The sequence below is a fragment of the Taudactylus pleione genome, unplaced genomic scaffold, assembly GCF_031769625.1.
Source record: "Taudactylus pleione unplaced genomic scaffold, aTauple2 ptg000314l, whole genome shotgun sequence".
Taxonomy (NCBI): domain Eukaryota; kingdom Metazoa; phylum Chordata; class Amphibia; order Anura; family Myobatrachidae; genus Taudactylus; species Taudactylus pleione.
Genome location: NW_028284715.1, coordinates 11,083,740 through 11,097,489, shown reverse-complemented (window position 1 = coordinate 11,097,489; position 13,750 = coordinate 11,083,740). Strand labels below are relative to the sequence as shown.

The window sequence follows — 13,750 nt, the reverse complement described above, 5'->3', positions numbered from 1 at the left end:
ACCCCTAGGGGGGGTTAGGGTTAGGCACCAATGGGAAGGGGGGGTTAGGCACTAAGTGGGGAGGGTTAGGTTTAGACACTAACAGGGAGGGTTAGGGTGTGGGGTGGGGAAGGTTAGGGTTAGGCTACAAGAAGGGAGGGTTATGGGGAGAAGGGAGGAGGGTTAATATACTTCCCCGACCTGGGGCATTTCTAGAGAGGAGGGGGGCCGTGTGCAGTCTCCGACACGGGCCACCTCCTCTCCGCCCGGCAGCGCACTGAGCTGTGCGCAGCCAGCGCCGGGGTTATAGACTCTGGGCACTAGAGTGTGCCCAGAGTCTATAATGAATGCACAGGTCACCGGGAAAATGGCCGCGGTAGCCATTTTCCCTGTACTGCGCATACGACAGGAAAGTGGCCGCCGCGGCCATTTTCCCATCGTTTTACAGCGCCAGACCCCCGCGCCGACGTGGGACTCTGGAGAGGTAAGTAATATAATGGGTGCCCCTGTCCCCGACCCCTGTCGGGATACGACCATTGGGATACCGCTGTCGGTATTTTGAAAGGAGGCATCCCAACAGCCGGTATTTCATACCCATTCCGTTATATACTATGGCCATGTGTTTTGCTGCTTGATATAGACAACTGGTATACAGATTCAAGAAAAATAAAATGTTCTTATAATTCTTTACTTGTAGAAATTTGGGATGATTTTGTGAGAAAAGCACAAGCACGATTTCTAATATCACTATATTGACATTCAAGAGATTTGATAGGGGCATACGTCATATGTTTTGGGTTCAGACAAGGGTCCATCTCACTGACAAAAAGAATATTCCCCAGGTGGAGTTTATAAGCATCACAGAATCTGAGGAACATCCTGCAATCCAGTCATCCTCGGCACATCACATCTCGTTCCTGAGATTTACCACTTACTTGGGAGAGTCTCCGTAGTTTAAAAGGTTGCAGAGTCTCTTGGTAAAACAAGTGATGATAGGACTGTAGATCAAACCAAAAGTAGACACTATTCTCCCACAGCTGAAATAAAACAGCAATTTCACAGTGAGAAAGGGATGACAATAAAACAAACGCCATACAACGATCCGCCTTGTCCTGTGACTGGTCTAGCACCTGTGGCTTTGTGTAATACACAATAAAATATTTTGAAATCATTTGTCACACAATGTAGCTAGTCGTGCTGTGTACTAAACCGGTATTAATGAGAAGACAGTAAATCAATTTATTAGGAGCCAGTGACAAACTGTTGCTAATTTTATTGGTCCACCCCAGAATCTGGCTGCCTCGGCCTCAGTTGGATAAGACTTTTTGCCATCAAAATGTTTCCTCCCTAATAGGTCAATGACGAAATGTAAAACCTAATTACTGATAGTGGACCCTTTTAGCTAAAGGCAGATTACACTAGTTTCAAAGGCACTTTGCAGTTAGTATAACAAATACATGCAAACCTTCACACATTCTCAACAACTGTCTGTAACTAATATGGATCCTACTTGGGAAGGAATTCCTAATATATAAATGGTCAAAAAGGTATAAAAATTGCTCTCAATCTGTACAGAATATGCTCTATAACAGGGATATTCAACACGTGGCCTTCAAGCTACTGTGGAACTAAACATCCCAGCATACCCTGTCACAGCAACTATAAGGATCCCAGGGCCTGATTCAGAGCCGGACGCTATTTGCGGACGGTCGTTCTGAAAAAGGGGCCGGATATTTAAATTAAACGCTCGCTCTTTGCGGTCTGTTGACGCCTCTATGTCTGAACGAGCGAACGAAACATGCGCTCGCTATTTTGAAAAAACGCCCCCTGGCCGCTCACATCATACGTCATCTCCGCTATTTATTTGATTAGTCGAGTACATCGAAAGGCGTATGAACTGCTCGCTATTCTTGTGGTAGCATTTTCCTACCACAATCATGCGAGCAGTTCAGGCTAAAAGACAACCAAGTGACGTGGTCGATGACGCTGCTTTGTTAATTATGCACACCCTTAAAACGCCCGTTTTGACCGTTTGGCACGCCTGCGTTCGGATCTCCACTCCCCGTTTTCAAGCACCTTCCCCTGTTACCACCCACAAACGCCTCATCCTGTCACTCAAATTAGCAGGCATTCGCTATTTTGCGAACACACGATTTCCGACCGCACTGACTGGTTGGCGCATGCGCATTACAACCCATACGCATGTGCAGATGTGCGAACATCGCTCGGAACGAACGAGCGGCACTGAAGCAGACCCCCAGTCACCTGCTAGTTACTAGTGGCAACTGCATCTTATTAAAGAAAAGCAAATGTGTGAATATTCAGGAAACCTGAATGTACTGTTCAGATCTATATCCAAAATATTAAGGGGACCCCAGCGCATACAGGGCCTGATTCAGCAAGCAACGCAAGTGAGAGAATGCACGGTGGTGCGAGCCGATGTTTGTGATCTGCGCATTTGCATGCATCGCATTGCGCATGCGCGAACAGGTTGCTGAGTATGGTAAGGGCTCTCTCGGGGTACGCAGGGAGCCCGCAGAGACCTTCGATGTTGATTGACAGGAAGTGCCATTTGTGGGTGGTGACATGGGGGTAGTCGGCCAAATGCAGGCATGCCTGTGCCGTTACATGGGGTGCATAAATTAATCTCAGTGGCGCCGCACGCATCCGGGTACCTCTCTGCGTACAGGAATCTCTCAAGTCCTGTGGCAGGGTCACGTCTACCCTTAGCTTACACGCAGCTTCGATGGCACTCGATGTTCCTGATATGTACGCTGTCAATCATGGCATAAGTGGGTGGCTTTATGTTTTGCTGGGTGTTCGCTTCTTGTGCTGCGGTCTCCGTGTGTATGCATTGATTAGCATATTCTCGCAGTGGCTGGGTGCGTGCGTCTGCTAGCGTGCGTTCCTTGCTAAATCAGGCCCACAATTCCAATTTAAAGCTGCACACACTGTAACTGACATAAGGAACATGAGAAAGCCAAACAGTCCATAGACTAAGCAAGGTAATATTCCAGCCACACTAAATATGGTAGAATATAAAAGGAGGCTTGAGCCAGAAATAAATGTGTCAGACATCAGGGTCTGTATTAGCTATGGAGGAATACTCCTGCTTCATTTCTTTATGCTTTCACCAATCGGATGGTGCTATCCCGGAGAGTAGCAGTGGGTGGGATGCACGACACATCACATTTTGAATGCGATGCAACCCGCCATTCTTCTTAAACATAACTGAGTTTATTTTAGTTGTATGCTTGAAAGGAATCACAAAAAGACAGCTCTCTGAGAGATGTCCTTTGCAATAGAAGAACTTCCAGGTTTATGACCCAGAAGTCCTCCTGCGCATGCGTCGAGTGACAAACACGCAGCAGGGGATGTTGGGAGGGATCCGATTGCACCTGGGGAGATCCAGGGATATATGGATCTGTGAGGGGCCATATGTACCTTGCTTATATGAAGCACACTTTAGCTAAGATAGCTTCTTTATTTTTCTATTTCAAGCGAGTCAAGTCAGTGCGCTGTGCATACTGTGGTTACTTAGCTTTGGCCCCTGGGCCTGATTCAGAGCCGGACGCTCTTTAAGAGTGCTCGCTCTGAATCAGGGCGTTTTTTTTTTTTTTTTGGTGCGGCCTCCTGGACGCTCGTTAAGCTGTTGGTGACCACCCACAGCTTTTGCGGGCGGCCAGGTGATGGTCGCGATGGTCGCAACCGTCTGGGCTTGCGACGAGACCCTTGTGGTAGGGTCTCGTCCGTCGCAAGCCCTAGAGAGCTTCCTGCTCTAACAGAGCAGGAAGCTCTCCACTGACATCACTGGTGATGTCAGTGGTGCCTCCCACAAACGGCATTCCTTCGAGAACGCCTCCGTTTGTGTAGCCACCCCCCCTCCCCGCCTACAAAACGGGGCGAGCTGTCGATCAACATTGACAGCCGCCACTTTTGTAGTGAGTACCGGAGCGAGAGAATTTCTCTCTCGCTCCGGGGCTTGCACATGCGCACATGTGCAATACCCCACCATCGACCCGCTTGCGAGCGCTATGCGCTCGCGAGTGGGTCTGAATCAGGCCCCCTGATCTCTACGCCTTTACTACCTCTATAACGGCTGCAAAGTCCTCTTTGGCCATCCCAGGATGTTATCCTTTCCTGAAGTTGGAACTGACCGCAGCAGTGTGATCAGCACCAACATAGAAGATGTTGGCGTGTTAGATCTTGGATCAGGATGGGCAGAAAAGCGCCCCAAGTCCGAGGCACGCGGGAGTTTTGTACCTTTCCTCTTGTCTTTGTCCATTTTCCAGGCTTCCATTCAAACTGTGGTGGCTGACAATGAGCAGCTGGATACAGGGACCTCCTGAACTTAACTGTCATGATCAAGTCGTGAGTCCTCAGACCCCGCCCACAGCGCAATTTTTTAACAGTGACTGTACCTTAAAGCGACTGCTAATAAATTTCTGCACACCGGTGAATGAAAGGAACTACAGCGGCCATATGAACGGTCTCTTTATCACAGACTATCTTGGAATTTGCTGTATATATTACATATTATGGTTATAATCTATTAAAGACGTATGCTTTCGCTATTTTTATGGTAATCGCATCTTGCCGACATGTGGACAAAGATAAGTGGATTTGTAATCTAAAACACTGTAATTACTGCTTTCTTCATGATATTAATCTACATTATGGAAAATGCAAATGTTTACTAGGCGATAAAAATGGGGAATACACAGGAGCGCTTTTTGTGACATGCGGCTATGAAACAACCGACAGATGGTCCTTGCTATAAGTTATGGACTTGTTAGACCTCCCCAGCCGGCACAGTGAATATACACAATGTTAAGGATAAAGAGTAAGAACATGGATAATTTATGTGATGGAGTCGCTTAGAGCCACAACATGCGAGCTCCATTACTCATTATTTATATGATGTACCGTACTCTTGGGCATATATCTGAGAACTGTCTCTGTTTGTAGAAAAGAACACGGTCTTCTAAGTGAAAATATACTGATCCAGGGAACAACCGGCTCTATTTAATTTCTAACATCTTTAATTGCAATATATGTAAACTGGACTCTTCTCCAACATACCTTGTTCCGAGACTGCTCACAGAAATTGGCAAAGAAATAGCCGGCGCGGCTGTCCAGGTGAAGGGCTTGCAGCATCTCCTCCATCTTGGAGCTCCACAGGACGCAGCTGCTCGTATCTGCACTCTGAGAACAAACAGCAGATTTATTTTGCGTCATTGTGTTGACAAGAGAGAAGATAAAGCTATTCAAACAGAGAGAGATTGGTTTCTGTTGAATCAACAATTATTTATTCCTTTCCAAGGGTTGTAGCCTCTTACGTTTACATGTAGATATAATACAAACACACAGAGCCAGATGCTCCATTAGGCACCCAGGCCTCTGTCTAGGGCCCAGTGGGTACTGAGGGGCCCCGATTGTCCTAATCTATTTTTATGTGTTTTTTGGTTTGTTTGTTTTTACAAACGGAGGTGGTAAAAGGGGGCCCAAACCACTATCTTGCATGTAGTTTTAATCATGTTCTGGATATACATTAAAACTCTACCAGGGGTCTTCATACACAAGAGTGCTAATTGTACATTGAAAACTTAATTTATCATAAAAGAAAAAAATAAGCAGTGACATGGTCACATATACTTATACTTATAACGGGTACACATTAGACGATGTGCCGTCCGATCCGGCGGACCGGACCAAAATATCGGGCACATCGTCTAGTGTGTACCCGCTGATGATGTGCGCTCCCATGGTCGTCAGCTACATCCTCATCGGCCCTACATGGGGGATATCATTAGCGAGGGCCATGCTGCCGAATTCAGCATGGTCCCCGACGCCGCTCTGTCTCCCCCGCTAGGTCCCGACACTGCGGATGTCGAACTGGGTACACATGATCTAATGTGTACCCAGCCTTAGTCTTTACTTGTAGATCCAGGTGGGCATACTAAATGAAATTGATCAAATAAGTCTCACGACGTTTGGACAATATAATCTTTTAGAATTGACAGGAGCTGCCTTTCTTATACACCTTATCCCTCTAATATGTTTCAGTTTCCTAGAAGAAACACCACACCGTTCCATGTGCGCTTTGCCTTACGTGATTTGTCATGAATTCCACTGTCATGTGGAACAGACAGCTAAATTGGATATAGCGAACATGGGACCTCATTCAGAGTCGGTCGAAGCGGCCGCACGGTCGTATAGAAAAAGGGGCCGGATATGCAAATGATGCACACGCATGTTGCGTCCCTAAGGTCGGATCGTTAGCTGGCCGACCAAGGGGTGGATGCGGTCGGTTCGCTAAAAATACGCCCACTTCTCGTACGCATAGCACATCATCTCCGGCTATATAAGGATTAATTGCGAGCATCGTATACCATCGGAACTGGTCGTAGAGCTTAAGGTTGACCATACCCTCTCTTAAGCTCTACGATCATGTCAGTGTAAAAACCACCTATGTCACGTGTGCCATAACACTACTTTGCAATTTATGCACTCCCATAAAACGCAGTTCGCATAATGAGGCACGCCTGCATTCGGATTTCCACTCCCCCGTTTTCAAGCACCTTCCCCTGTTACCACCCACAAACGCCGCAATCTGTCACTCAAACTACCGACCTGGCGGTGTTGAAGGAGAGAGAAATTTCTGATCGTAGCGGCTAGTTTGCGCACGCGCATTGCGAACTGTACGCAATCACAGTAAAGCGAACATCGGCTGCGTACGACCATGCGGCCGCTTCGACCGACTCTGAATGAGGTCCATTATCTCTCACTGCTGAAATAAAACTGCAATTTCAAAGTGAGAAAACAAGTATGACTATAAAATAAAAGAAATAAAGCAAATTGCCTAGTCTAGCACTTCTGGCAATCAGGTGGCCATCTAGCAACCATGGGTATCGATAAATAACTTTGATTTTTTTTTTGGGTTACTTTTTCCTGAAGTATTTGAACCATTTACTGACCTGAGGAAGCAGAGGACCAAACTCCTGTGTCTTTTTTCACTAAAGTTTTGGGCCTGTGACTCCCCGTCCTTCACAGTCTTTTCTCTCCTCTATCACACCATTTCATGTATTTGTTGATATGCTTTTGTGCTGATATATCGTCCCATGTATGCACTCTCCCATATATGTAACTGTCTCTGAATAAAAATTTGGGCCTGTGACTCGCCCTCTCTTCCTTTTCCCTATCATACCTACAGTATTGATCTTTGTTGGAAATGTATTGTGTAGCTGATAAATGAATAGTGGAGTACATGATGTATGGTGCAGGATGTCCTATATATCTGGCATTGTGCTATAAGCATGAGTGATTTATGTTTCAGTGTATTGTGTTTTGGATGTGCTGTGACACAGTACACTAGATGTGGCGTCTTATGGCATTGTGTCGTTATTTTGTGCAAATGTGCCCATTTATATGACATACTTGGTAAATGCGGGCTGGCACACACATGCCACATGTATTGCACCTGCATGCTTAAAAAGAGTTTTTACATTTAAATGAGTTGCAGGGGGTTAATAGTAACCATTTATAATGGTGTTTATGGGTAAATGGATGGCCACAGATCCTCCCCCTTATAAATATATTTTCACACATCATCAAGGGGCAGAAAAATTGTACGTCAACTAATACTTCAACCATGGTGTGCCAAGAGGGGGGAGGTGGGTAGGAGTTATTGGTCCTGTCTGGAGGCCCAGGCCTGCCAATGAGGCGAAGCTAAAACCCAATATGTTGTGGCCAGTCCCCATTCAAGGCAAACTAATGCTAAATTTTAAATGCTTATACTAGTCCTCCTGCGTACAGGGTCTGCAATTTCCTATGGTGACCCTGCTTTCTCTGGGGTGTTTTTTGCAATTTCAAGATGCCCCAATGTCATTTTATCAATGCAATTTTACAATGTATGATAGTGACATATATTATAAAGACTGTCCCCTTCCTTTTATGATTTACTTAACACAAAAATGAGGCTTAACTAATCTGTTATGAGAGAAAAGGAAGGAAAAGTTGAAATTAATGATGAGAATGGTCATAAGGTGGTGCCTTATAGTCATAGTGTGCCTTACAGTCATAGTGTGCCTTACAGTCATAGTGTGCCTTATAGTCATAGTGTGCCTTACAGTCATAGTGTACCTTATAGTCATAGTGTGCCTTATAGTCATAGTGTGCCGTACAGTCATAGTGTGCCTTATAGTCATAGTGTGTCTTACAGTCATAGTGTGCCTTACAGTCATAGTGTGCCTTACAGTCATAGTGTACATTATAGTCATAGTGTACCTTACAGTCATAGTGTGCCTTAAAGTCATAGTGTACCTTATAGTCATAGTGTACCTTATAGTCATAGTGTGCCTTACAGTCATAGTGCGTCTTACAGTCATAGTGTGCCTTATAGTCATAGTGTACCTTATAGTCATAGTGTGCCTTATAGTCAGTGTACCTTACAGTCATAGTGTGCCTTACAGTCATAGTGTACCTTATAGTCATAGTGTACCTTATAGTCATAGTGTGCCTTATAGTCATAGTGTACCTTATAGTCATAGTGTGCCTTACAGTCATAGAGTGTCTTACAGTCATAGTGTGCCTTATAGTCATAGTGTGCCTTACAGTCATAGTGTGCCTTACAGTCATAGGCCCTCATTCAGAGCCGTTCGCTATTTGCGTTCGTTCAAAAACAAGGGGTGGCTATTCAAATGATCCGTTCGCACATTGCAGTCTGTTCACACCTCTAAGTCTGAACGAGCGAGCAAAACATACGCTCGTTTTTTGTTAAAAAGGCCCCCGGGCCGCTCGCACCATACGTCATGTGTGCTATTTATTAGATTAATCGAGTACATCGACCAGCGTATGAACTGCTCGCTATTCTTGTGGTTGGTTTTTTCAACCGCTATTTTGCGAGCAGTTCTGAGTTAAAAAAAACCAAGTGACGTGGTGAATGACGCTGCTATATTAATTATGCACACCCAAAATACGCCCGTTTTGACCTTTAAGCACGCCTGCGTTCTGATCTCCCCTCCCCGTTTTCAAACACCTTCCCCTGTTACCACCCACATACGCCTCATTCTGTCACTCAAAATAGCAGGCACTCGCTATATTGCGTGCAAACGATTTTCAGCCGCACTGACTGGTTCGCGCATGCGTACTAAAAACCGTACGCATGCGCAGATGTGCGAACATCGCTCGGAACGAGCGTACTGCCGCTAGCGAGTGGCTCTGAATGAGGGCTATAGTGTGCCTTATAGTCATATGTGTGCCTTATAGTCATAGTGTGTCTTACAGTCATAGTGTGTCATAGTGTACCTTATAGTCACAGTGTGCCTTATAGTCAGTGTACCTTACAGTCATAGTGTGCCTTACAGTCATAGTGTACCTTATAGTCATAGTGCGCCTTACAGTCATAGTGTGCCTTACAGTCATAGTGTGCCTTACAGTCATAGTGTGCTTTATATTCATAGGCCCTCATTCAGAGCCGTACGCTCTGAGCAGAGCGCACGCTCTGAATGAGGGCCGGCCTCCATGAAAATGGAGCGTCCTCCTGGACGCTCGTATAGCTGTGGGTCACCACCCACAGGCTATACGAGCGTGCATTTTGATGGCCGCGATGGTCGTGACCATCGCGACCATCGAAACTGCGAGCCGGAGCCTGCGGTTGAGGTTTTCAACCGCAAGCTCCAGAGTGATTTTGGCTCTATCAGAGCCAAAATCACTCCCACTGACATCACTAGTGATGTCAGTGGGCCGGCTTCTGACGGGAGGCGTTCCCGTGGGAATGCCCCCGTCAGGGTGGCACGCCCCCGGCACACCTACCAAAGGGGGCGTGCTGTCAAACAACATCGACAGCACGCCCCCTTTGATCAGACACAACGAGCGAAGGACTTTCCTTCGCTCGTCGCGTCTGGAGCATGCGCACGACGGAGCTCCTTCCGTCGTGCGCATGCTCAGTCCAGAACATCGACCCACTTGCGAGCGGACAGCCGCTCGCGAGTGGGTCTGAATCAGGCCCATAGTGTGCTTTATAGTCATAGTGTGCCTTATAGTCATAGTGTGCCTTATAGCCATAGTGTGCCTTATAGCCATAGTGTGCCTTACAGTCATAGTATGCCTTACAGTCATAGTGTGCCTTATAGTCATAGTGTGCCTTACAGTCATAGTGTGCCTTATAGTCATAGTGTGTCTTACAGTCATAGTGTGTCTTACAGTCAGTGTGTCATAGTGTACCTTATAGTCATAGTGTGCCTTATAGTCAGTGTACCTTACAGTCATAGTGTGCCTTATAGTCATAGTGCGCCTTACAGTCATAGTGTGCCTTAAAGTCATAGTGTACCTTATAGTCATAGTGTGCCTTATAGTCAGTGTACCTTACAGTCATAGTGTGCCTTACAGTCATTGTGCGCCTTACACTCATAGTGTACATTATAGTCATAGTGTGCCTTACAGTCATAGTGTGCCTTATAGTCATAGTGTGTCATAGTGTACCTTATAGTCATAGTGTGCCTTATAGTCAGTGTACCTTACAGTCATAGTGTGCCTTACAGTCATAGTTTACCTTATAGTCATAGTGTGCCTTATAGTCAGTGTACCTTACAGTCATAGTGTGCCTTACAGTCATAGTGCGCCTTACACTCATAGTGTACCTTATAGTCATAGTGTGCCTTACAGTCATAGTGTGCCTTATAGTCATAGTGTGTCTTACAGTCATAGTGTGTCGTAGTGTGCCTTATAGTCAGTGTACCTTACAGTCATAGTGTGCCTTACAGTCATAGTGTGCCTTATAGTCATAGTGCGCCTTACAGTCATAGTGTGCCTTACAGTCATAGTGTGCCTTAAAGTCATAGTGTACCTTATAGTCATAGTGTGCCTTATAGTCAGTGTACCTTACAGTCATAGTGTGCCTTACAGTCATAGTGCGCCTTACACTCATAGTGTGCCTTACAGTCATAGTGTGCCTTATAGTCATAGTGTGCCTCACAGTCATAGTGTGCCTTATAGTCATAGTGCGCCTTACAGTCATAGTGTGCCTTATAGTCATAGTGCGCCTTACAGTCATAGTGCGCCTTATAGTCATAGTGTGCCTTACAGTCATAGTGTGTCTTACAGTCATAGTATGCCTTACAGTCATAGTGTGCCTTATAGTCATAGTGTGCCTTACAGTCATAGTGTGCCTTACAGTCATAGTGTGCCTTATAGACATAGTGTGCCTTCCAGTCATAGTGTGCCTTCCAGTCATAGTGTGCCTTACAGTCATAGTGCGCCTTACAGTCATAGTGCGCCTTACACTCATAGTGTGCCTTACAGTCATAGTGTGCCTCACAGTCATAGTGTGCCTCACAGTCATAGTGCGCCTTACAGTCATAGTGTGCCTTATAGTCATAGTGCGCCTTACAGTCATAGTGCGCCTTATAGTCATAGTGTGCCTTACAGTCATAGTGTGTCTTACAGTCATAGTATGCCTTACAGTCATAGTGTGCCTTATAGTCATAGTGTGCCTTACAGTCATAGTGTGCCTTATAGACATAGTGTGCCTTCCAGTCATAGTGTGCCTTCCAGTCATAGTGTGCCTTACAGTCATAGTGTGTCTTACAGTCATAGTGTGCCTTATAGTCATAGTGTGCCTTATAGTCATAGTGTACCTTACAGTCATAGTGTGCCTTACAGTCATAGTGCGCCTTACAGTCATAGTGTGCCTTACAGTCATAGTGTGCCTTAAAGTCATAGTGTACCTTATAGTCATAGTGTGCCTTATAGTCAGTGTACCTTACAGTCATAGTGTGCCTTACACTCATAGTGTGCCTTATAGTCATAGTGTGCCTTTTAGTCATAGTGTGCCTCACGGTCATAGTGTGCCTTACAGTCATAGTGTGCCTTATAGTCATAGTGTGCCTCAAAGTCATAGTGTGCCTTACAGTCATAGTGCGCCTTATAGACATAGTGCGCCTTACAGTCATAGTGTGCCTTACAGTCATAGTGTGTCTTACAGTCATAGTGTGTCTTACAGTCATAGTGTGTCTTACAGTCATAGTATGCCTTACAGTCATAGTGTGCCTTATAGTCATAGTGTGCCTTATAGTCATAGTGTGCCTTACAGTCATAGAGCCATATTCAATTTGAGGCAAAAATTCTGAGGTCAGAATTTTCGCCATTATCGCTGTTTTTTACAGGGATAAAGTATCGGGCGCCTGCCCGCTTATCCCCGTATTCAATTAGGACATGGCGAAAATGGGACCCTGCGGAAAGGTAAGTATCGTAAAGTCCCGTCACTTTAGGGGAAATCAGCCTGTCACCCCCCCCAAAAGATGGTCTGACATGGGCGATCACTATGGGTACCCCCGATTTGGGCTGCTGATGTTAGTCAGGGTTTTTAAATAGCCACGGCAGGTGCATAAATGCGACTTTTGAAGAAGTGGTGAAGAATAGCACTTAGGTTTTTTTTTTTTAAATAAATAGTCCCATCAAATTTGGGGTACATGAAAATGGGTGCAAGCATACTTTTAAGTCCCTAAAGTCATTTTTAAAATTTCTTCAAAAATCCACCTGCCGCTACCACCCGCATTCTAGAAAACACCAGCCGTATACTTGGGGACCCCCCCTGAGTCAATTTCGCTAGTTTTAAAGTTTGTCCCCCAACATTATTTTTCATCCCCCAAAATAAAAGTATCTTTTTTGGGGTGTCCTAAGGAATTTTTTCCACATTTTTTGACACAGATTACATTAAGGGGACATTCCAAAGGCTGTAGGCTATTTTTTTTTTATTCTGCACCCTAAAACCCCAAGTCTGCACTTTTTTCACCACCTAAACAGTGGTGAAAACTTATCCCCGTTTTTTAACAAAGACTTTTCACACCTGTGAAAAGTCTTTGAAATTGAATATGGGGATAAGTGAAACTGGCGAAAATGACATCATCGGTGATAAATTATCGCCGATAACTGACTTTTCGCCCCATATTGAATATTGCCCTAAGGCTGTATGTGTTATACAGTCAGCGTGCCTTATAATCTGGACCTGCGTTTCCATAAAAAAGGCTGCAGAGATCTTGGAATGAGTTATCGTTTAACCCATCACTCCGTTTCCTTGGCTGTTCCAGTGAAATAACTGTCCATTATATATTATACGTTCTCTTATTTGACTAGTCCACATAAATTATTTTATCAAACATTTCCAGCGGGGACCTTTGGTCAGATTGAGTTCTGCTCGAGCACAGGTTATAAACAGTCCCAGCCTATTTTACATGATAACGCAGCTGCTGACCCGATTCTCCCGATGCTAAAGTTGCTTATTTTCTAAAGTGTGTACCCTAACTTTCAACAAAGTGAGGTCATTCAAAAGATATTACCAGTAAAATTGATCTTTCAAACAACCCTGACCTCCCTGACGTACATGCACTTCTGGGTGAAGATAATTTCAAAACATTTCTAATGTAAATTATGTTGATGTTTTTATTTTCATGGAGGACCCGAAATCCAGTTTAAGGAATTGATGAGATCAGATTAAACTATGGGATGAATTATTTATACTGGCAAAAAGTTTATTTCCAGTATATTCAAGTAATCCTATGAGGTCATGAGCCTGACACTGCTGTTTGTATTGAAGAGTTGTCAGGGGGACAGGGCTATGGCACGAGACCAGAATAGCAGCGTACGCTACTAAGCTATGGAATCACACCAAGGATCAGTGAGCGGCTATTTGACCCGGGCTGGAACTCCCACCCTGGCTAACTTCGCACAATCTCAATAAGATGGTCATCACTTCTCTGGATCCACATAATCC

At 45.0% G+C, this 13,750-nt stretch overlaps 1 protein-coding gene across 4 annotated transcripts in view; it reads right to left on the bottom strand.

Moving 5' to 3' along the window:
- Positions 1 to 13,750, bottom strand: part of RGS22 (regulator of G protein signaling 22) — a 142,503-nt gene that overhangs the window by 80,816 nt on the left and 47,937 nt on the right. For all 4 annotated transcript variants that reach the window (XR_015869380.1, XM_088442686.1, XM_088442688.1 and 1 more), the window contains exons 13-14: positions 5,062 to 5,184; positions 915 to 1,016 (exon numbers count right to left, since the gene is read on the bottom strand). Coding sequence is in view for 3 of the 4 variants with exons in the window: in XM_088442686.1 (XP_088298812.1) it covers positions 915 to 1,016; positions 5,062 to 5,184 (225 nt within the window). In the remaining variant the exon portion in view is untranslated. The remainder of the gene's footprint in view (positions 1 to 914; positions 1,017 to 5,061; positions 5,185 to 13,750) is intronic.